Source organism: Nomascus leucogenys, chromosome 15, assembly GCF_006542625.1.
Source record: "Nomascus leucogenys isolate Asia chromosome 15, Asia_NLE_v1, whole genome shotgun sequence".
NCBI lineage: Eukaryota > Metazoa > Chordata > Mammalia > Primates > Hylobatidae > Nomascus > Nomascus leucogenys.
Window position 1 is genome coordinate 67,405,565 of NC_044395.1, and position 23,616 is coordinate 67,429,180.

At 45.9% G+C, this 23,616-nt stretch overlaps 1 protein-coding gene across 1 annotated transcript in view; it reads left to right on the top strand.

Annotated features, from left to right (window-relative positions):
* The window catches only part of DNHD1 (dynein heavy chain domain 1), an 83,555-nt gene that overhangs the window by 30,442 nt on the left and 29,497 nt on the right, over positions 1 to 23,616 (top strand). The window contains exons 11-24 of the mRNA XM_030828751.1: positions 3,060 to 3,325; positions 3,416 to 3,659; positions 7,557 to 7,714; positions 8,190 to 8,682; positions 12,864 to 12,991; positions 13,093 to 13,291; positions 13,705 to 13,799; positions 14,387 to 14,594; positions 18,643 to 18,768; positions 19,096 to 19,193; positions 19,315 to 22,201; positions 22,398 to 22,575; positions 22,745 to 22,937; positions 23,180 to 23,468. Of these exons, the coding sequence (XP_030684611.1) occupies positions 3,060 to 3,325; positions 3,416 to 3,659; positions 7,557 to 7,714; positions 8,190 to 8,682; positions 12,864 to 12,991; positions 13,093 to 13,291; positions 13,705 to 13,799; positions 14,387 to 14,594; positions 18,643 to 18,768; positions 19,096 to 19,193; positions 19,315 to 22,201; positions 22,398 to 22,575; positions 22,745 to 22,937; positions 23,180 to 23,468 (5,562 nt within the window). The remainder of the gene's footprint in view (positions 1 to 3,059; positions 3,326 to 3,415; positions 3,660 to 7,556; positions 7,715 to 8,189; positions 8,683 to 12,863; positions 12,992 to 13,092; positions 13,292 to 13,704; positions 13,800 to 14,386; positions 14,595 to 18,642; positions 18,769 to 19,095; positions 19,194 to 19,314; positions 22,202 to 22,397; positions 22,576 to 22,744; positions 22,938 to 23,179; positions 23,469 to 23,616) is intronic.

A 23,616-nucleotide genomic window follows, 5' to 3' on the forward strand; every position in this document is an offset into this window, starting at 1 on the left:
TTCAGGTAGGCTCTGTCCACCTGGCAAGCAAGAGAATCACCAGCATTCTCTACATCGTCATTTCATACTATACTCTTTCCCTTCTATCCCTCACTTAATCTTAGTTCTGTAAGTAACAATATCTTTAAACCCACCAGCAGTCGTTGTGTTGATGTCTTTCTAGTAATTTTGTTTGTCTGAAGGTCACTTTTTACTAAATTCCTCAGGAAGGGCTTGTAGGGACAAAATTCTGAAGTTCTTCTATGTTGATAACAATTTGTACCTTTTGAAAGTTAGTGTTGCTGGATATAAAGTTGATGGTTTATACTTTTTTCCTTTGCGTATCTTAAATATGTTCCTATGTTTTCTTAGGACATTATGAGTTGCTATCAAAAAGCCTTCGATAGTCTAATTTTATTTGCTTTACAAAATCACTTGTTCTTTTTGCCTAGATTTTTTTTCTTTTTTATTGAAATCTAGTTATTTTTGTTAGAATATGTGTTGGTATTGAACATTCTGGGGAAGGATTCTCAGGTATGTTCTTTCAAAATGTGGCTTTATATCTTTTTTTAAATTTCAGAACAATTTTTCTGAATTATGGTTTTTAATATTTGTTCTCTTCCCTTGCTTTTTTTTTTCCTTCAGGGAATCTTGTTACTGATACATTAGATCCTTATCACCCATCCCCAATATTTTTCCCTTTCTCTTGAAATCTTTAAAATTGTTTTTTATTTCCTTTTTAGTTGTATAATTACCCTTATTTTGCCTTCTATTTTTCTTGAGAAATTATCTGTCGCATTTGTTTACTCTTATGTCCCATTTTAGTTAAATTTCCATTATGAAATTGTTTTTTCTTTAATTTATAATTCTTTCCATAGTTCTGTCACATAACTTCTGAGTTTTTCTAATTCTGATATGTGTCCTCTCATGTCATTTTTCTATTGTCTTTTAGCTTGTTTTGAAATAGGCTATAGTTTTGCTCTGGTTTTTGACGTGCTTTCATTGTCTCTAGGGATTTATTCTATGCCTTGCTTTGTTTTTTTCTTGGTATGGGGTTTGATGTTGATACTTTTCTACTGCTCATAGAAAACTGGAAATTTTAGCTTTTCTTAACTTTCAAAAGAAGACTTGGTTCAAAATAGTTCTCTAACCTCTCAGTTTCACTTTCTATTGTTTTTCTGTATTAAAACAAATGATGGCTTACTTTCTGAGGTTTTCTGGTTTCCCTCCCCTACCTTCATCTAGACTTTTCCTTTTTCTCTATTGCTGCTCAATCCTTATTCTACTCCCAGCATTTTCTCCGTGACGAGCTGTGTCCCAAAAGGGAGCCCTGACTGTTCGGTTTCAAGAGTACACAGGGCATAGATTACTTAAGCTTCTATAGACCTTACCTCACCTGTTCTTGGAGGGGGTAAGACCCCCTTCCAGTTTTACCTGCTGTTCTCAAATGGGCCCTCTGCCTCCCAGTAAATGCTTGATGGCTGTTTGGGGGTTTTCTTATTCTTAGGTCCATCTGTTGCTTCATTGTTTCCCGCTGCATCATTCATCACAAATGGTGATGCCATGTGTGTTTTGAGGTTGCAGATGGTTTGACCCCACCTACTTGTATTTTAGGATTTGTGAGGATCCCTTGTCCTCATTTGCTAAAAAATGCGTTTTTGGTTTTGCTATCTAATTGTTCTGTCGTTTTTACATGGGCATTTGGGGGAGATTTCAAAATGATGCTGCCATTGCCATCATCTTCTCAGAATCCCTTCTGGCATTTTTTTAAAGGATCATTCTTTTTCTTACATGGAGCAGAGACTATAAGGTATAGGAGGCAAGGGCCAATGCAGGGAGAAAAGTTAGAAGGCTTTTGCAATAATGCAGTAAAAGATGATGGTGACTTGGGCCGGGGGAGGAGGGCAGGTGGTGGTAAATGTGAGAATTGGTAGATTCTGGATATATTTTTAAAGTAGAGACAACAGGATTTTTAAATGGGGGGATGTGTTGTATGTGAAAAAGAGTCAAAGGTGACTGTAAAGATTTTGACTGGAGAAACTGGAAGAGCAGAGTTTCCATTTACTGAAATTGGAAGACTGCAGTTTTGGCAGGGAGGAATTAGAGTTCATTTTGGCTCTGTTAAATTTGAGGTGCATGTTAGACATCCAGATAGAGAAGTGAAGTAGGCAGTTATTTAAATGGGATTGGAGTTAAGTGAGAGATCTGGGCTACAGATAAATTTGGGAGCAAATATGTGGTACTTACAGCCATAAAGCTGGATGACATTTCCTAGAGAGTGAGTACAGTTGGAGAAGAGAAGAGATCAGCTAGGAGTACTACAGGGTTTGGGTGTGGATAGTATGGCTCTTATTCTGAACATTTTAATTCTTTCCTTTATTTTGTGCGAAGTTTTAACACAAATACTAAACTTGTCAGTTAACCAGTTCCTAAAGAGTTAATGAGTGGCTAGGTTCAAGAATATTCTTTAAGACAGATAACTGAGGACTGGCATGTTCAATATTCCTTCCCACCAACTCCTCTGTTCTGCAGATGCCAGAGACTACAAACTACACTTCCCAGACTCGCCTGCAGCTAGGTGTCATATACAATTTAGGATCCACCAGTTAGATCTACAAAAGACTTTGATTCAGAATTGAATTAAGAGGGGGAAAGAGTCAGGGCATATGCCATCCATTCTGTGGATCATAGCAGAGGCAGTGTGTTTTGTAGTTGATGGTGTGACAGTGACATCTCATTTTGCCAGGCAGCACACAGCCCTAGATGCTCAACCTTCAGTGGTTTTGTATTTTAGCTCTCCTATTATTCTGCAACCCATTTAATATTCTTTAATAAGTCCCTCCCTGCTTAGACTAGCCAAATTATGTTATTTGCACATGAACCCTAACTAATAAATCCCCTTCATGGGTCTGGTATTTTACATTTGTGATATAGATGTATGTGTTAACTCACTCATGAGCAGAGAATGGGTGTGTGTGTGTGTGCGTGTGTGTGTGTGTACACTGAGGGCAAGGAGAAAGGAAGGTTGTTTATGGGCTCTGGAGGGTACTCACGGACAATTATGGCATGTGCTCCACTAGAAGAAGATGAAGAGGAGGACTCAAAAACCGAATTTCTGATGCCCAAGTTCCAGGGCCAGCCCAGTGATGCTGTGAGCATCTTCTGTGGCCCGAATGTGGGATTGGTGTGGCCCTGGAAGTCTCACCCAATTGCTGGTATCTTGGAGGTCCGCGGATATCGGCTGCGGGGCCAGTACTTCCCCCGCAATTATAAGCAGCTGGAGGAAGACCTGGACAACAACCCTCAGATCCAGCAGGCACTGCATATACAACAGGTGCTGCTGGAGGTGAGAACAGTGGTTTAAGGGATAGGGCGCTGCCCACCAATTCCCATTATAGCCACCTGCCTCTGCCCTAAACACCTTGTCTGCCCTTAGGGTGTGCTGTGCGAGGTGCAGGAATTCTGCAGGGAACATCACTGGATAACAGGCATTTATGAATTCCTGCAATCCTGGGGGCCTCAGAAGCTGGAAGACATGAGAGGTGGTCCCATCAAGAACTACGTGATGCTGGTGAGCCGCCTAAATATTTGGCAGGCCCGTGTCTCCAGTATGCCTATCGAGTTGCTCACAAAAGGCAAGTTGCTGCTACTTAGCTGCCATGATGTCCAGGCAGAGATGGGTGAGTACTGCTTCTCTTCCCTCTCCTCCTTCACTTTTCTGTATGTCTATTCACATGGCCTGCCTTGGTCCTGGAATGTCCTCCAGAGACCTTTGGTGCAGGCCTGTTATTGGACCTATGAAGCCTTCCAAAGCCCGAGGTCCCAGGCCCTTTCCTTTGCCATCAAAGGTATGCTCACTGCAGAGGTCGGCCTCTCTGTTTTGGCTCTGCTCATACCCTGTATTCCTTAGGAATCATGTTCCTGTGCTTCGGCTACTAGGCTCAGTGTCTTTACAGAGATTCTTGGGAATCTAGGGTGCCTTCTCTCTGCATGTAGCTGAGTGAAATTTATACTACAATTTGCATGTGTAAAAAGCTACTCTCTTTAACTGATCTTGTCTTACTCTGTAGTCCTAACTTCTACTGGTAGTGAAAGAATGTAACCTTTCCAATTAAAGAAAGCTCCTTTCATTTAAAGCAGTCACTTTGGGTCTGATTCAATCTATTTGGGGTATCTGGGAAATTGAAAATTTATACTGTAGTTCTGGGTTGTTTTCACTCTCAAATGTCTTTTCCTCCCTTTTCCTTCCCAAGGTGCCACCTGTACTGGGGAAGGCCAGTGGGCTGGCTTCTGAGGTGTAATACATCCTTGCCTGGTCTCTGCCCTCCTGACATTGCTGCTTCTGGTGCAGCTGTGTCCTGGGCTGGTAGAGCTGTGGTGTGTTTTCTTGGACTAATAGGGACCTGGAGTGTCTATCTTTGCTGACCTGTCCTTGTCTTGACATTTGCTGGCATAGCTGATCCTTGGAGTTTTCGTGAATCCTTCATCCATTCTCTGTCTTAGGCTGGCTACCCCCATGGCTTTTGCTTCAGGGTCCCTAGCCCCTCAACACAGGAACTTCATCTAGGCCACTGGCTATCAATTCTCTGCTGTCATCTCTATCCCCTGCCATTTGGGAGTTGTGGGAAACTGGTAAGCATTATATCTGCCCCTCTTTTTACTACAACACATAACAGTATGATTTCTACTCTGCTGTGACTGTTTCACGTTAGCAAGGGACACCCTAAAAGGTGGTCTTTCCCAAAGTTCTATATAGAAAGTGGGGCTCAAGACCATTCTACTATCTATTTTCTCCTCAACCCATCTCAGGTTCCCTCCTCTTGCCACATCTACCCCTACTAAGCCAACGCCCAATTGTTGGTATCCCTGGGTCTCTGAGAAATCTGGTTTATGACCTAGTATTTTATCCTCTTTTCTCTTTCTCCCTTCCCATGGGAAGGATATCTCATGCTATTGTGTACTAGCTAGTGCCTCAGCCTAGGAGTTCGCCATAGAGAGGCTCACAGTGGGGTAGATTTGGAAGCCAGTGATTTGTTCTTTTAGGAAATATGGAGGTTGTTCTCTTTCCTCACCTAGCCTCAAGGATGGCAATAGCCAATAGTATCTACTTCCTGTGAAGACTAGATTCTATTGGACCCATGGCTTCCCAGGCCTGCTTTCTTTATGAAGGTTAGAAGCCACTGGGGCCTGGAAAGAGTTTGCTTGTATGCCCTGCTTGCTTAGCCTTCCCTGTCTTGGCTCTCAACAGATGAAAGCACATGTATCATTAGGTATCCAATGGGCCACTAAATCTCCCTGCTCTTGTACAGGGGGTTCAGGCGGGCAAGGCAGGAACCGGGAGGACCTTTGATTGTTTTATCTTCTCTCTGGCCCTGTTTTGGTCAGGCTTTACTTCACTGCTGCTGAGAAAGCTCATTGTTGTTCTAGTTTGTTAACTTCTTGATCCTCAATCCAGGACCAACTAGCCTCTTTAAGAGGAGCAGGTGGAGAGAAATAAGCACTGGATTTAGAACCCTGTCTCCGTTTTTTTCACTTGCTTTGTAACTTCAGATTACTGTGTTTTAGTTTCTTTATTTGTAAGCTAGGCATAATAACACAGTCACTCACAGGGTTATAGTAAGGATGATTAAGTGAGATATTATTTGCAATACTCTTAGCATTGAGTGTGGCATGCAGTAAGTGCTTAATATTTTTTTTCATTTCACCTTATCCCCTTGTGTCTACTTTCATCCTTCTTGCTGATCTAATTTTATCTAACCCTCTAACTTAACTCTGTTGTTTCTCTTCTTCCTGAACTCCCTTGAACAACGAATGGCGTAATTATACACTCTGACGAATTAGCTTCACCAGAAACTTGGGGTCACCCTTTACTCCTCCCTCTCCTTGACCTTACTACATCCAACCTGTCACCAAATCCTTGTCATTCTTCTGCCCTCTAAGTATCTCTTAAATCTGTTTTCATCCATCTCCAGCTTCTAATCCCAAGGAGTCCTGGTATTTTATCAGTGCGTTGCTCCTTTATACCATGCGGTGTCACTGTTGAGCTCCCATCTGCCTTCATCTGCCTGTTGCTACTGGTCCAAAAGCAGCACCGTAAAAAAGCAAACAAACAAAAAAATGTGGCAGCATTGCAATGGCCTAGTTACTGTTATGTTCCAAAGGGACAGTGTGAAAAAGGATGAGTTTAGATCTTCATGTTCTGTTTGATATAGGTTGTCTCTCAATAGGCTTCCTCTCAGCAGGTTTTCTTAATCTCAGGTCTTAGTACCCCGTCGTCTTGGTTACTTCCTCCAAGTCTCTGAAAGTGACATACCCAGTATGTTTCAATTATCTGTCCCCCAAACTCACTGTTTTACTTTCTAGTTGCAGAGATGCTAATAGAGGATCGGCCAGTTTACTTCGCACATAACATAAAATATATTTTTAAATACTTTTTATAAACATATATATTTTATGTTTACATTTATATTTATAATATAAACATATTTATATTTAAAATATAATGAAGTGGAGCCATGCTGCCTGAGTTTGAATCCTTGCTCTGCCACTGTGTGATGTTGATCAAGTGACATAACCTCTCTGAGCTTCAGTTTGCTTATCTGTAAAATAATAGTATTTACTTCAAAGGGAATTTGTAAGGATAAAATATAATTAAAGTACTTGAAATAGTGTCTGGTATGTAGAAAGCACTCTATACTCTATTTGGTGTACCATATTTCTATATTGTATTTTTCCCATTCTGTGCATATTTTAACATCTCTGAACTTCAAAGGTGTCTCATGATTGAAGACATGTTAGAGTTTAGATGGCATCAGTTTTTTCTTTGTTAGTGGTATATAAAATAATGGTGCTTCTTACAACGAGATCTTAGATTTTATGAGGTATCATATGGGTGTTATCCCTGCTCTCTGAGATAATAAAGTTGTTCATACTGCCAAGGGCAGCTTCCAGGATTACTTTCTAGCCCCTTATCCACCTGAGACCTTCTTTAATCCTTAAAAACAAAAGGCAGATCATACTACTTTCTTGGTCCCCCTTCTTCTAGAGCAAGGGCAGTAAGACTCCAAAACCAGAATACTTTTATCTCTGCTAGAGTACTCTGCTATTCACAAACGTGTCATTTCCATACCCTTGCACACACTGTTTCATCTTTTTGGAGCATTAACTAGTCAACACATCCAACTCCAATGTTCCCTTCTCTGAAGGGGCCTTGCCCAGCCTTCTCAGGACACCCCCTGGCACCCCCACCTCTTAGCTATACTGGCTGAAGGCTCCCAGGCACTCACAGTGGATTTATCACAATGATTTGTGATTGCTCATTTATATGTCTGTCTCTGCCTCATATTATGAGCTTTTCAGGGTGGGGAAACTTTCCATCTCATTCATTTGCTCTTGTCTACCAGTATAGAGAACAGTCCCCCGTGCATAGCAGCTGACTGGACATTGAGTAGGGATTCAACAAGCATTAAATGAGATAATTCATGGTCTGACCTGCCATTCAGCCTACTCCCACTCTGGACCACAGCGCACCCCTTCTTTTTTATGCATCCCCTCACACTTTACTCTCCTGTCTCCAGAATCCAAGCTGGACAGCATAAGGAAGGACATTCTTGCACAGGTGCAAAATGAGTGCTGGAGTCTCAGTCAACAACTCATGACAGAGCTCACAGATTTCATGCACATCTTCCGAACCATCAACTCAGATATTCACGCCATTGCACAGTGCACCCAGAAGGTGGGCTCTCCCCATCCATCCTTCCCAGTTTATTCAGGGCCCATCCTGCTCAAAAGCTCAGCACACTCTCTTCAGGTCTCTGCTGAGCTCCCAGCAGGGCTTGATGCTCTTAAACTGTGCTCACCTAAGGGATCTACCCTTGCTAATTCTTACCCTGTCCATGTGGCCCTCAGGTTCCTCATGTCACAGGGAGGCCCTGGTGTGATGAGAGAGTTGTGCTCTCTGTGACAGTCAGATAGAAAATTGTTGCCTTGTCATCAAGGTAATGGGGTGGTGGGTGAGAAGTGGACCCTTCACCAGAGAGATCTGGGTCAGAGAGGGATTTGATCCCAGATTGCCCCTGATTCCAGTTGATTACAAGGCTGCAACTGGGTCTGGAGACTTCACTCCAAAAGGTGGGAGTTCCCCTTGGGGATGGGACCAAAGAGGTACGTGGGGTTGTGGGGCTGCTGGTCTCATGCTGTAGTTCCTGCAGTTGAATGAAGCCAATGAACAGTACGTCGAGCTGGAGGAGCGAATGGAATACATACGGGCACTCCATGAACTCATCCGCAACCACTTTAGCCTCTTTAGTGCTGAGAATGAAGCACTGGACATCTCGGTGAGAAGGCAATTTGGGGAGTCACCCATCCTTCCCCACCATCCTCCCCCACAACCACATCTACTCCACTGCCCTCTGCTTGCCCCACAGCTTCTGGATATGTGGGAGGCATTTCAGTTTGAGAAAAGCCAGGCTTCAGAGTTCCTGCTCAGCAAGCGACATGACATTATGCCCAAGCTGCAGCAGCTGATGGCAGCAGCATTGGCAGAGCTGGAAGGCCTGCTTGCAAAGGCCCTCTCCGGTCCCTTTATGGACCCCACACAAGATCAGAGGAGTACTGAGCACCAGCTCGTCTCCCTAGAGCGTCAGTTCCAGAACACAGTCAGCGACCTCAATGAACTGCACCACGCCTATGTCATCTTCACTGGTACTGAGGATCCCCACACCCTCCATTATCACTCTGTGATAGACCCTTCAACTGAAATAAGAGTTGGAACTCAGGGTTCTGTGTCCTGTATGACCCCAAGCAAGCCTTGGGAATCACATACCTTCATTGGTGTCTTTTATAAATGAAAATTTCAGGACAAAAACATCATATATTGACCATGGCAGGTGTTGTGCTTAGGGTGGGGGTATGGGGACTCACAGTCTGATAAGGAAGGCAAACAAGTGAATGTTCCATCAGAATGAGATGGGGTCAGGGGCTAAAAGCATGTGCAGGAGAAATGTAAGGGTGCCCTCCTTATAGAACTTAGCCTTTTTGTAGCCCTGTTCAACACAGTCCTACACCAGGCAGCATGCCCCAAATAAGAATAGGTATTGATGCTCTAGCAGATCACTTCCTCCAGCCAGTGTGGTATAGAGAGGAGGCTACTGAGGGCCTCACTAATACACAGGAGGAGACCAGGACAGAACTATTGGTCTCAATTCTTCCATACTGTAGTGCAGGTAAGCTGGTTCCCTTCTGTTCTTAACTCTGTGGGCTCTGGAAGGAATATAAGAGCCATTACCAAACAATTGAGACAGGATCTCAGGCTAGAGTGCAGTGTCATGATCACAGCTCATTGCAGCCTCAGCCTCCTAGGCTCAAGCAATCCTCCCACCTCAGCCTCCTGAGTAGCTGGGACTACAGGTGTGTGCCACCATGCCTGGCTAATTTTTGTATTTTTTGTAGAGATGAGGACTCACTTTGTTGCTCAGGCTGGTCTTGAACTCCTGGACTCAGGCAGTCCTTCTGCCACAGCCTCCCAAAGCACTGGGATTACAGGTGTAAGCCACTGCGCCTGGCCTTCCTTCCAGAATTCTTATATGTATGTTGGATTTATTGAATCTCTCTCATTCATTTTTTTTTATCTTATCATCACTCATTCCTTTATTCTTTTTCTCTGAGTTCTGGAAAAATGTTGTGAGCTTGTTTTATAAGCTTCCATTTCCTATGGTATCACTTTGTATTTCTATTGCATTTTAAAACACACATTTTGCATGTGTATGCATGCTTATGTACACATGTATATGCATGTAACTGTATGTTTATGTGTACATACATGTGCACACATTTGCTATCTCTATCTGCTGAAGAGGACATGAAGCAAAGAAACCCCAGTAGCAAGAAGCCACATTATGCTCAGGTCTTAGTTTCTAATACCATTCTCCATTAAAAGGAACCAGAGCTCCTTAGAGAAATGGATGATTCCAGGGCTGTGGCAGGGTAGGTACAAGATGAACCTAAAGTGTCTTTTTATACCAGAAAGTAAGAAAGTATTAAAGTGTTTAAAAAAGTGATGGGAGCATATCACAAGGATTCAGAAGGGATACCAACTGGCTAAATCTGGAACAATTTGATCACCAAAGTAAGTACAATAAAAAATTCTAAGCTATTGAAGTAAAGGCATTTATTATCCATAGTAATAATAAATAGATAAATCAATGAGAGAGAAATGAGGACTCATGCTTACAGTAAAATGCCAGGAGCTGACTGGTAAATGTGGAAGGAAGACTGGAGTGGGAAAATTATTATTTTGCAACCATCATGGTAATTACCAGATCAGATAAGGATCAACGGATGCCAAATCTAGGGCAAATTTGATGAGGAGCAGAATATTTGCACTATCTTAGAGAGTTTCTCCCAGAGATCACTTATTTGTTGAAAAAAAAAAAGAAAGAAAAAGAAACAACAATTAATGGAGAAATCAGACAATAATTTGACCAGGTGATTAAAAATTAACATCACCAATTAAGGACATAGGGACATCATATGCCTTCAGATGTGATACTGGAGAAGGATACAATATCACTTACGTAGTCCAGCTGAGTATCATTTTTAAAATTCATAAAAACACAACATGAGGAACTTTCTATGAACAAAAAAATGGCAAAAGGGGACTGTATACTTCAAAGATGTCTGTTACAAAAGAAAGAAAGGCTATGGAAATGTTCCAGATTAAAAGAAGCTAAGACACATGACAAATGCAGTACTTCACCCTGGACCAGATGCTATAATTGAGGCAAAAAAAAAAAAAAAGCTATCTAGGACATTATTAGGTCAACTGACAAAATTGAAATATGGACAGTAGATTAAAATATTGTATCAATATAATATATGAAATTTGGAATCGCACTGTGGTTATATTAAAGCATATCCCTATTCTTAGGAAATGCATACTTGAGTATTTATGTAACTTGCCCTTAAATAGTTCAGAAAAAAAAATTGTGTGTGTGTGTGTGTATGTGCATACACATGCCCATGCACAGAGCATGTGAATGCAAATGATAAAGCAAATGGGTAAAATGTCAACAAAAGGCAAAGATAAACAGTATAGATATATATCTATACCTATGGAAGATAGAAGGTACACAATTTTTTTTTTTACTACTTTTTCCTACAACTTTAAAGATTGGAACTCATTTTCAGATAAAAAGTTTTAAAATGCATGGAAATTATCAAGTAGATACCATAAAATGTCCGTCAAAGGACATTTGCTCTTAATCCCCAGTTTGTCTTTATCTTTTCATGTGTTTGGAGATATCATCTGTGCTCTTTCTTACAGACGAAGTTGTTTATTTGTCCAATATTTGATGTTGAAACAACTGCTGTCAAAGATTATATGGGACTCTAGCAATATCTTTGAGTTTAGACAAAGACTGGAAGAGTTTCGATTTACTGTCATTTTACTTTTTGTCAGATCAGAGCTTTGATAGCCTAGTGATTCCAGGTTTTTAATATTCTGAGATCTCCAAAATAGATGATGTGCACATGTGTAAGACGCATGAGGTCCAGCATTTGGGTGTGACTCTATCACTTTTTGTCCCACTGAAGAAAGTAAACTGGAGTTCAAGTTAATGAGATATCTGTTGTCTTTTAAGTAAATTGCAAATCTCGATACTATAATTATTGTTAATTATAAATTCCTATTGACACTTATCTCACAACTGACTATAAGTAATTGATTAAGAACTAATGTAGTACCCTGTGAAATGAAGGGGTGGAGGATAATGGCCAGAGGTAAACATGACAGGTCCTCTATGTGGGCCAGATCTTTTTTTATATTCATCTTGCTGAACATTCTCTTGGGCTGACAGTTCATTCACTCGTTCATTCATTCATTCATTCAACACATATTTGTTGAGAGACTGCTGTGTACACTAGGCTTGAGGTACATCAGTGAACACATGACAAAACGCTTTTCTTAATGGACCCAAACTTCTAGTTGGGAGAGAAAGACAATAAACAATGATGATAACCAAATTCTGTAGTATATAAGAAAGTGGTAAGTGATAGAGAAAAAAAAAATAGAACAGGGTAAGAGGGGTTGAGAATGCCAGGAAGGGTAGCTAGGAATTTTTAACCAGATAGCCTGCATAGGCCTCATTAAGAAGGTGCTGTTTGGCTGGGCATGGTGGCTCATGCCTATAATCCCAGCACTTTGGGAGGCCGAGGTGGGCGGATCACGAGGTCAGGAGTTCGAGACCAGCCTGGCCAACATAGTGAAACCCTGTCTCTAAATTAGCCAGACATGGTGGCATGCACCTGTATTCCCAGCTACTCGGGAGGCTGAGGCAGGAGAATCGCTTGAACCCGGGAGGCGGAGGTTGCCGTGAGCCGAGATCATGCCACTGCACACCAGCCCGGGTAACAGTGCAAGACTCTGTCTCAAAAAATAAAAATAAAAAAAGATGCTGTTTGTTTGAACAAGGACTTGAAGTTGGTGAGGGCATCAGCCATGTGATTGTCTGAAGGAAGAGTGTTCCAGAAAGAATAAACTGCCAGTCAAAGGCCCTTAGCAGGAGAGTGCATGTCTGGTGCATCTCAGCCATAGTAAAGAGTCCAGTGTCATTAGAATGGAGTGAATGAGATGGAGACTAATAAAAGAGGAACTCTTCCCTTTCACTGCCATCACATTTTCCCAGATGGTCTTTCCTTGGAGTAACTGTTCCTTGGATTAACCCCACCTCCACTGTTGAGCCAAACAACTTGGAACTCCACTTCCCCCACCCCCAACCATCACTTTCTGGACCCTACCTTCTGTCATTATGGGCTCTTGACTGATCATTCCACCACCCCCCCAACACTGCAAGTAGCCCAGGTCTCAAGTCAGCCCTCCCCCACAGAGGATGAGACTCCTGTGCCCTTGCCAATCTGTGGGACACATCCTATTGTGCAGCAGCAGCGCATATGGCACCTGTACCGAGTCATCTCTGAAAACATCAGCGAGTGGAAGTGCATGGCTTTTGCCAAGGTGCTGACACCCTTCCTTGGAGCTCTTGCCTGGGAGTGAAGGACTACAGTGGTGGGGGAGGGGAAGAGTCTCAAGCTGACAATGAGCCCTTCTCCCTGTAGTTCAGCCTAGCTATGGCCCAGGAGAAGACAGAGGGCTGGCTGACAGAGGCAGCACGGATGAGCACAACCCTGGGGCTGCACAGCCCCGTGCTGCAGCACTGCATGCGCATCCTGGGGGAGTTTCGCAGCTACCTGCCCCTGCTCACTAAGCTGGGCAGCCTCCACCCACAGAGCCTCAACTGCCAGTGTCTCCTGCGTGGTATGTTTGGTTAATGTCAGAGGAGGGGGAAAGGGAAATATTTGGGGTTAGAGCGATGCAACAACTCAGTTTCCTGCTGCTCCTGCTGGAAACACCTTTCCTCCCCAAGTTTCTCGCTACCTTTCCCACATGTTTCAATCTCTTTTCCTTAACTGGGACAAAAATTTTTAACTTCCCTTACTACCTCCTCTCTGCTGATGGTGGCTGGGCTTGGGCTGGGGCCTTAGCTCTGGGCTCTGAGTTGTGCTCTAGACCTTGGGTTCTAAGCTGTTGGCTCTGTGTTGTGCTCTGAGATCTGCTATCTGGGGTCTGAGCTGGGCTGGGCTGGGCTGGGCTGGGCTCTGGGATATGGGATATGGGCTGGACTCTGCCACATACTGGGTGTTGCTCTGACTTGTTTTCTCTACCTCCAGCCCTTGGGCTGGGCAGTCTCCAAACTATAGAACTCCTAACGCTGGGCCAGCTGCTTACTTATCCACTGCTGGAGTTTGCAGATCGAATCAACCAGGTGGGGCCCTCAGTACAGGGGCGAGGGAGGTGGTCCAAAGCCAGGACCTGTAATAAAGCCAGTCAAGGCCCAGCAGTCCCTTTAGACAAGAGGGTGGTGGGTGTTTGGCATGTGATTTAATGTGGGGTTGAGACTGCTAACCTGCCTGAAGGGCAGGAACAGTTTCTTTAAGTCTCCAGTTGGGGATCTCTTGGGTGATTCCAGACTCCCAGTGACTGAGAGTATGTCCCTGATGGGGGAAGGAAGTGGGTGGCAGCCCCGAAGTTGTGGGCACACAGAATGGCAGGTGCCCCCCAACACCTGTCTTGTCCCCAGAGGGCGTGAGCTGACTGAGGTATTTGCTCAGTTGGAGCCTTGCAAAAGTGGGTGGGGGTTCCAAAGCAGTGGCCCCGGGGCAAGGTAGTTAGATGCTGCCAATAGCCTATCTTTGAAGCCTGATGGTCCCACTCTCCCTTCATCTCTGAGACCTCCACTCTCCTGAGCCCTGGCCCTTGAGTTCTGCCTCAGATCCAATCCCCAAGTCCTAGCTCCAAGCCTGTCCCCTAAGCAGTTACCCAATCCTGGTTCCTGAGATCCAGCTGTTCCAGGTCTGGCAGAATGAAAATGAACGAATTCATGCCCAAGAGACTATACGGCGGTTGCAGCGGTACTGGGAAGCACGCCAGCTGCGCCTGCTCAACTTCATCCTGCATGTACCCTACGAGCCCCCAGCCTCAGAGCGCTCCAAGAGACAGGTGCTCCACAGACCCCAATGGGAGGTAGTGGACAAAGATAGTGGCACCTTCATCCTCTCAGGTGAGACCCAGTCCTTGTGACCTAGTGAAAGCCCCCTGCTGGGGGCCATTTTCATCCACCATATCCATCAAGCCCTGCCAGATCTGATTCTCTAGCCAGGGCCCCATCCTTACTAGACAGCCTGAGACATTAGTCTGTTCTGAGACAGTGTCTTCCATGTAGCCCCCCTACTGTCTTAATCTCCTTGGGATCCCCTTCCCCTCACCCATCTCTACTCAATGCCTGGGTCCTTCAGCAAAGGTCCTCCCCTTTCTGGGTACATTCAGAAATTCCTCATAGTCAGTTGTCTACACCTTTCAGTGCTCTGTCCTCTAGATTGCATTCTGCTGTCTGATTTTATGCCTTATTCATTAATCCATTTCTTTATTCTCTCCCTCATCAAACCTGCATCCTCTGTGCTAAACACAGGAGACCTTGAGACTTACAGACAGTATCCCTGTCCCTCAGAAATTTCTGAGTCCAGTGAGAGACAGACAATACTATAGGGATAAACACAAGGGAGCACCTTACTGAGGGCAGTAGAATCTCAGAGAGAGGACCAGCTCAAAGAACCAGAGAGAGAATCAGAGAAGTCTTCTTTAGGCAGAGGCCTTATGCTGACTTTTTGAAGGAGTAAGAGTTTGCCAAACTGGCCAGGTGAGAAGGGCAGACCAGACAAAGGGAACAGTATTTACATAAGCATCCAAGATGATATAGCTAGGGCATTGCCAATAGAGGAGAATTTTCTTATTCAACACAACTGGAACCCAGTTGGTGAACCCAAAAAACTAATGATGCATACATAGGAAGATTTTTATTTTAGCTTAAAATATATGCCTGTACATTTATTTACTAACGTTTTAACCTAATGACAAGAGCTTTTGTTTGATTTGATAGTTCCTCACTGCCTTTCTTGCATTAATGCATTGTCTACTATTTCTGCTTTCACTTTCTGTAAAGTTGGGCAGCAACATGAAGACACTTTTAAAGTCCCTATGAAGGGAAGGACCTTAGCTGCAGAAGCTGGGCACTGTGTGGATAGAGGGAGGTGGGGAGAGGACTTCCAAGGAGATTAAGACAGTATGGGAGTTACATAGAAGACACTGTCTCAGAGTCCAGAACTTTTCCAGGTTTTTATTGTAAGTTCCCAATTTATAAAAATTGACTTGCCTATACCTAATAGCATGTGTTTAATCAGTTTGCCTTTTCTGAAGTTTTCTGTGGTTTCCATAGAAACAGCAACTTTCCCCCCACCAATGTGTCAGTGGTTGTTACAATATTAGATTCAACTCTTTACTTAAAATCACAACATAACTCACATAAATAGATTTGCAAACACACTCTTATTCTTAGTGTGCACACACTTTAACTAGTGGAAGCAAAAATGTTTGAGTCTTCTAAAGAATAGCTTGAAATCTGTGAGTTTCAGTTCAGTTAGGGCTTTAGTCAGTATATTTGATGGTAAGAATGGGGAGCATGCAATAAAAGAGCCTCTATTTCTCTGTGGCTGGATCCCAAAGAATAGTGGAGGAGGGGATGGAGCAGATGGAACTGGAGAGGATCAGATCATGCAAAGTCTTGTGGGCCACATTAATAATTTACTCAATAACATGAAAACAATAGAAAGTCACCGCATGTTTTTTGTGGGTAGTAACATAATTGGATTTTAGTTTAACAATATCATTCTGGTTTCAATATGGAGAATGGATTGAAGGGAGGCAAGGAATGGAAATTGAAAGATCAGTTAAGGGATGACTGGTATAACCCAAGTGAAAAAGAATAGTGGTCTAGACAAGGATAGTAGCAATGGGGAAAGAAAAGTGGGTGGACTCAAGCTATGTAGACGTCAACTAGGCAAGATGTGTAACTGGTTCAACTTCTGCATGGAGGAGAATGTAGGTCCTTTCCATTCTAATATAGATGTTCCTTATTACCCAAATTCTTTATCCTTATCACCTCTTTATATCCAGTATTTGGTTAGGGGTGCCTTTTCCAGCCATTTGCAGGACATTGATAAATGGCACCCAGCCCCCTTGCTCACATCTCGACCTTATTAAGGACTCTTAAGTTTTGGTGTGGACTGACACAAAGGCTGGATGTCTGCAGTTAACATTTGCACCAAGACTGAAGGGAGATTCTCTTCCCACTTTTGTCCTGAGCATATTTTGTGCTAATCCATTTGCCCGTCTCTGACCCTGGTTCCACACATTGCCAGTCTGCTCCTACTTGATCTCTACCACTTTTCTGCCTCATCCTTAGATTTCTCTGCTACTAAAAGTAATAAATACAAATTCATAGTACAAAGTAAAGGCTCTGGATAATCTGGGCCTTGGGATGTCTGTGAGCATAATTTCAGATACCAGTCTGGGTCCTACCAGTCTTTACCTGAGCTCACAGCCCTTCCTCCACCTTTGCTCCTTTTCAGTTTTTCCTTCTCTCTCTAAGCTAGCATTTGCACCAAGCACTTGTATGGTTGAGGTTTCTCCCTATGGGTTCTCTCCTTTCTCTGTGCCAGGCTTTCTTTTCCTGTTAACTCCGGGCATGTTAACCAAGGACCACATCTTTGTAGTGGCCACACACCATGAAGCTGGTGACTTCATTCACCCAAATAAACCCCAAATGATGGACTTGTTATATATTTAATTCTTACCTCAAGAAGACAGGTTGTTACAGGATTGGGCACATCTACAAATTATTAATCTCCCCTTTAGATTCTTAACCAAATGAGAACAAGGATATATATGAAAATTAAAGTATACTATCAGAACCATCACCCCCCAAGGAAGTTTGTGTGTTTTATATATCATGTTGGTAGACACAGCTTGGACCTAGGTCAAGTGAGACTTCATGCTACCTCGTCATAACCTTCCCCCAATTAATTGAGAACTTGAGGTCTGTGTGGATATGCAGAGGAAGGCTGAAGTACACTTACACAGGTAGCTGTGTAGAGGACTGTGGCCTGCCTCATATCCCACAGAGCATAAAAGATGGGCCTCTTTGCCTCCTCACATGGGGAAGAGTAAGGGAAGAAGATAGACAGAGGGGCTGAAAGCATTAGTCCAATGCTGTTTTCTCTAGAGAGTGGAGTAAAAGTTTTGTCACTCTGAGAGCAGGATAATGGGTTTTCTTCCCACCAGGGATGTTCAGAGAGTCCTACATGTGTCTGAATAAACATCTTTTCTTGATTCTTCTCTCATTTTTACCCCGACTAGTGTCCCTACCTCATTTTCAGCCCTAGTCTTACCAAGCACTTGTGGCATGAAGGGATGACTCTTTAAGCAGCACCAAGGAGCCAAGTACTAAGACTATGAGAGAAAAGTTTGTTCTCAGCTTCTCTACCAGGACCCCGTTTAAGACAGAATGGGCATTCTTGCTATAGAAATATTATGTAGGGTCCTGGAGCCATTCAGCCCTCTTCCCGGGCTAGAGGCTCCAGTTCTTATAAAGCACTTCCATGGAGTTAGGTGGATACTCATAGCAGCTAGTCAGGGAAATTAGCTGGCCTGGAGTCTGCCCACAGTGCCTTGGGAAAGGAGGAGCTTCTTCTCTCACCATTTTGAGACTCCAGTGCTTTACTGGCTCTACATATTGGCTGATGGAATCCTTAAAGGCAGAAAGGGCAGCTGGGCATGGTGGCTTACACCTGTAATCCCAGCACTTTACGAGGCTGAGGTGGGTGGATCACCTGAGGTTGGGAGTTCGACACCAGCCTGACCAACATGGTGAAACCCCATCTCTACTAAACATACAAAAAATTAGCTGGTCATGGTGGCACACACCTCTAATCCCAGCTACTCAGGAGGCTGAGGCAGGTGAATTGCTTGAACCTGGGAAGCATAGTGCAGTGAGCTGAGATTGTGCCATTGCACTCCAGCCTGGGCGACAAAGCGAGACTCTGTCTCAAAACAAAAAAAAAACAAAAAAAAGGGGGGGGGGGGAAGAAAAAGACAGAAAGGGCATCAGGGTCTCTGTAACTGCCTCACCTGGAAGGTTCCCCTGGTCTGCTCTTCTGTCCCCCAGCCCCGGCCCTTGCCTCATCTGACTGCTAGTTCAGCTTTTTCTGTCTTAGATTACAGCAACCTGCAGGATTCCATCCAGGAAAGTCTTCAGGCGTTGTCCAAGATCCTGGCCATCCAAAAGTCAGGAGACTTAAACAAAATAGCTTTGGAGTGGGTGGCCATCATGCATGGCCTGGGTAAGTGCAGGCCTCTCGCCAGGCTGATGGGTGAGGCCTGAGGCAGGATGTCCCAGAGGGATGGGGGTGAGAGGTGGAGGTTGGGTGGGAGAAGATATGAAGAACAGAGTGAGGACCTCCTTCAGGGCTGTTTCTTGGGATGAAGAGATCAGGTTTTTATTCACAGTGAAAGTTTTTTCTCCCTCAAGCAAGGTCCCTGAGTCCTGCTGGGCAGAGTATTTTGCTTGGGCTGGCGGAGTACCTGAGAGGTCAGGAGCAGGGTGGACTCCCCTGCACAAGGTAGAACCTTAGTGTTTCCCACCAGCATTTCTCTGGCTGCTTACACAGGTGCCCTGCTGGAGGTGTGGCTGACTTTCCAGCAGAAGTGGATTTTTCTGAATAAAGTTCTGCATGAGATGAAGATCCAGTTTCCTAATGCTGACCTGGTAGGGAAGGGGGTTGAGGCAGAGAGGGCAAGAAGGGTTCCTGAATAGCAGGGCTCAGCGTGGGAAAGGGGGAGCTGCCACTTCATATTGGCCCTCACTTTTATCCTCTCCCTCACCACAGAACTCTCGTTTCAAGGTCATGGATGACCAGTATCGAACTCTGATGAGCATCTCTGTAGCTGACCCCATGGTTCTGTCACTTGTAGTGCCCAGTGCCAAGAGGAGCCCTTACTTCCAAGGCCAGCAGCTGCAACAACTGCTGCAAGCAGGATCGGTGGAGCTGGAGGGCATCATCATGACTCTGGAGAGCGTGCTCTATGGGGTGTGTGCTCACTTCCCCCGCCTCTTCTTCCTTAGTGACAGTGAGCTGGTAGCCCTGCTGGCTGCTCGACTGGAATCATGCGAAGCCCAGCTATGGGTACGACGCTGCTTTCCTCATGTGCATGCTGTGAGCTTCAAGTCTTGCCCAACGGGTGAGAAAAATACAGATGACTGGGAGTCAAGCCCAAACACACAGACTCAGATGGAGGCACTTGCAGTGCTAGGGGCAGGTGGGGAGGAGGTGAAGCTGCAGGGTCCGCTTCCTCTGCATCCAGATCTCCCTAAGTGGCTGGCCTCTCTGGAGAAGTGTCTGCGCTTGGCACTGGTGCACATGCTGCAGGGCTGTGTGGCTGCTCGCCTTGCTCGAGGCCCATCTCTAGGTGAGGCCCTCAAGCAGCTGCCCAAGCAAAATAAGTTGTACCTGCAACTGTATGTCCAGCACTGGATCGACTTAGTCCAGGCCTTCCCATGGCAGTGTGTGCTGGTGGCGGAGGAGGTAGTATGGCGGGCTGAGATGGAGGAGACTCTGCTTGAGTGGGGTACCCTGGCCATGGTCTCCATGCATATGCGCAAGCTTGAGGTACTGGTGAATTTTATGCAGGCCCAGAGGGCTTCCCAAGGTGGGCAGTCCCTGCCTTCTGTCCGCCAGACCAGCCTTCTCAGTGCCCTGCTGGTCATGGCAGTGACTCACCGGGATATAGCACAGCTGCTGGAACAGCACCAGGTCAGTGATCTCACAGACTTTCACTGGGTCCGCCAACTCAAGTATCACTTGGGTTCACCTCACATAATCCCCAAAAGCCCCCTGCAGAGTCTTAAGACTACTGCATCTTCTGAACCCTCTCTGTCACCAGCGGCATGCTGGATAGATGTGCTAGGCAGGTCCTTCCTGTACAATTATGAGTACCTGGGACCTAGACTAGGGCCTCTACCCAGCCTACTGCCTGAACGGCCAGCCCTGGTACTATTATTGGCCCTAGAGGAGGTGGCCTGTGGGACCGTACTGGGTCCTAATGGTGTGGGCAAGAGAGCTACAGTGAATAGCCTGGCACAGGCCCTGGGCCGCCAGCTGGTGATGCTGCCCTGCTCACCTCAGATAGAGGCTCAATGCCTGAGCAACTATCTGAATGGTGCCCTGCAGGGTGGTGCCTGGCTGCTGTTGGAGAAAGTTCAGCAGCTGCCCCCTGGCTTGCTCTCTGCCCTGGGCCAGCGCCTGGGTGAACTGCACCACTTGTATGCCCCACTGTACCAGGAGGCTTCCCGAAACACAAGCACCATAGACCCCACCCAGCCCCAGCTCCTTGGCAGTGGCTTCTTTGAAAAACATCACGTGTCTATGCGCCTTGGCTATGGCTGTCTCCTGGTACTGCGTGCCCTGAGCTCTGCTGTGCCTGCCAACCTGCACCTGCTGCTGCGGCCTGTGGCATTGGCATTGCCTGATCTGCGGCAAGTGGCAGAGCTGACTCTGCTGGGTGCAGGGATGCGGGATGCCTTCCAGATGGCTACCCGCCTATCCAAATTCTTCTCTCTAGAGCGCGAGCTGGTGTCTGGGCCCCTGCCCTGCCGCCTGCCACTGCTCAAGCAGATACTGGAAGACACAATACAGACACTAAATGTGACCAAGGAGGAACCGAAGTGCCAGAAGCCTCGCAGCCTAGCTGCCACTGAGGAGGCTGCCCTACTGCATGCCCTACTGCGCTCACCACTGTTTAGCATTCTCAATGGGCTCCACCTGCACAACCTCCGAGGGCTGTTGTGTGCGCTTTTCCCTAGCGCCAGCCAGGTGCTGGCAGAACCTATGACTTATAAGCTGATGAAGCCACTGGTGGTGGAGGAACTGCAGCAGGTAGGTCTGCATCCCAGCCCTGACATTTTGGGGTCCTTGGAACAGTTGAGCCAGGCCCTGAGCCGGGCCTCAGGCATTCTGCTCCTGGGCCCTGCAGGCAGCGGCAAGACCACTTGTTGGCACAGCTTATTTAAGATCCAGAATCGGCTGGCAGCCATGGAGGACACCTCAACCCAAGGCTGCCAGCCTGTGGAAATTACCCACCTGTACCCCAGTGGCCTCAGTCCCCAGGAGTTCCTGGGATGGCTAGAGGGCTCCTGCTGGCATCATGGCATCTTTCCCAAGGTACTTCGTGCAGCTGGTCAGTGTAACAACATGGGCCGAAAGAGGCAGACAGAGGAATCAATGGGGACCCAGCACTGGATAATATGTGATGGAGCCTCCAATGCTGCTTGGCTGGACTCCATCACTTGCCTCCTGAGTGAGCTTCCCCAGCTTAGTCTCCCCAGTGGACAACAGATAGCACGACCCCCAGGCACCTTTCTCTTGATGGAGGTGGCTGACACAACAGGCATGTCCCCCACAGTGGTAGGCTGTTGTGCCCTAGTCTGGTGTGGTGGAGAGCAGACTTGGCAGTGTATACTTAGTGCCCTGATGGCATCCCTTCCTTATGAGTACCGCCTGCAGCACCAGACAGTCGCTGAGCTCAACCACATGGCTGAGGTTCTGGTGCCTGCAACATTGCGATTCCTCACCCGCCAAGGTGTCAGCTCTCTGCTGCAGGTACACGGGCAGCGGGCTGTTTGTGCAGGTGTGGCAGAAGTTACCAGCATGGCACGCATCTTGCATAGTCTGCTTGACCCCCACCTGCGCCTAAAGGAGGAGAAGGCCCCTGGACCAGGTGGGAAGATGGAAGGGCTGGTTTGAGAGAGATGGGGCCTTAAGGGTAGCTGGGGTATATAGCTGGAGCCTGGGGCATGTGTTCTTTAGTGGATCTGGGCCAGGAGTGAGAAGTAATAGTGTCAACCTTTTTTCTTTCTTTCACCTTCCACCTTTTTCTACTGGGGCTCCTATCATGGCCATGGCAACTTTCGCAGAGGACCTCAGCTGTAGTGATCCTGTGGCCCAAAGTTTCAGGTCTTCAAAAAGCAGCTTTCTAAACCAGTCCCAGGTTGACAGTGACGATGTGCCAAATAAGTGCAGGGAACACTTGCTGGCTGTCAGCAGTTTTCTTTTTGCCTTGATCTGGGGCTTTGGAGCCCACCTTCCCTCCAGGTACCTACCAGGATGGGGGATGGGAGATGCAGAGGGCTGAGATGGACTGGCCCATGGAAGTAAAAACCCACATGGCATCACTGTTAGGGTATGGTGGACTGTGTGAGTGTGTCATAAATGGAAATGTTGTAACTGTCTGACGCTTTTGCCTGTGTGTCCATCTGAGCAGGTTCTGGCCCGTCTTTGATACCTTCATAAGGGATTCTATTAGTCGCCTCTCCAACTACCCTGAGCCACCACCCTCAGCCTTGGTGTTTGATCTACATGTAAGCCCTGAAGATGGAACACTGGTCCCCTTCACTGGACAATACCTGAGCAGCCACATCAAAGGAACTTTGGGCACCTTTCACCCGTCTATCCAGGTGTGAGGACAGTAAGGCAAGAGCTAGGGTTAGAACTTCAGGACTTATTTTAGGGGGAATCCATGTTCAAAGATCAGCTGAGGCCCACCTGCTCCCTTTCTTTGATATATTTTCACAATCACAAGAATACATGAAATGTTCTCCAAGTACAGCTCTAGGACAAGTCCCCTAGACTTTTATTTTCAGCTAGATTACTGTCTTATACTGGAGGTGCTGCAGTAAGTCCCACTTCTGTCCTGCAGACTGAACGGCTCTTGTATGTGGTGGACCTGCTTCTGTCAGGGGGACAGCCAGTGTTGCTGGCTGGAGAGGCAGCAACAGGGAAGTCAGCCTTTGTGGAGGTGCTGGTAGAGCCACATCACCCTTACATGTGCAGCCCCATCCACCCTGCCTTCAGTTCCACCCACCTCCGTCTCCTGCTGAGCAGAGGAATCCAGGGCCAAACAGAAGCCAGCCCACAGCCTGGGCATCACCAGGATTCTAAAGGCTCCCTCCTCTTCTTGCTGGAGGATCTGCACCTGGCCACTTCTGGTGAGGAGCTGGGAGGAGGGAAGGAAGGAGCTACTGTCATCTCTTGAGACTATAAAATCCCTAGCAATATTCACTGACTCTCAAATATATGTCTATAGATCTAACTTTAGTGTTCTGTTCTTAATATCTTCTCATTCTATATATGCTC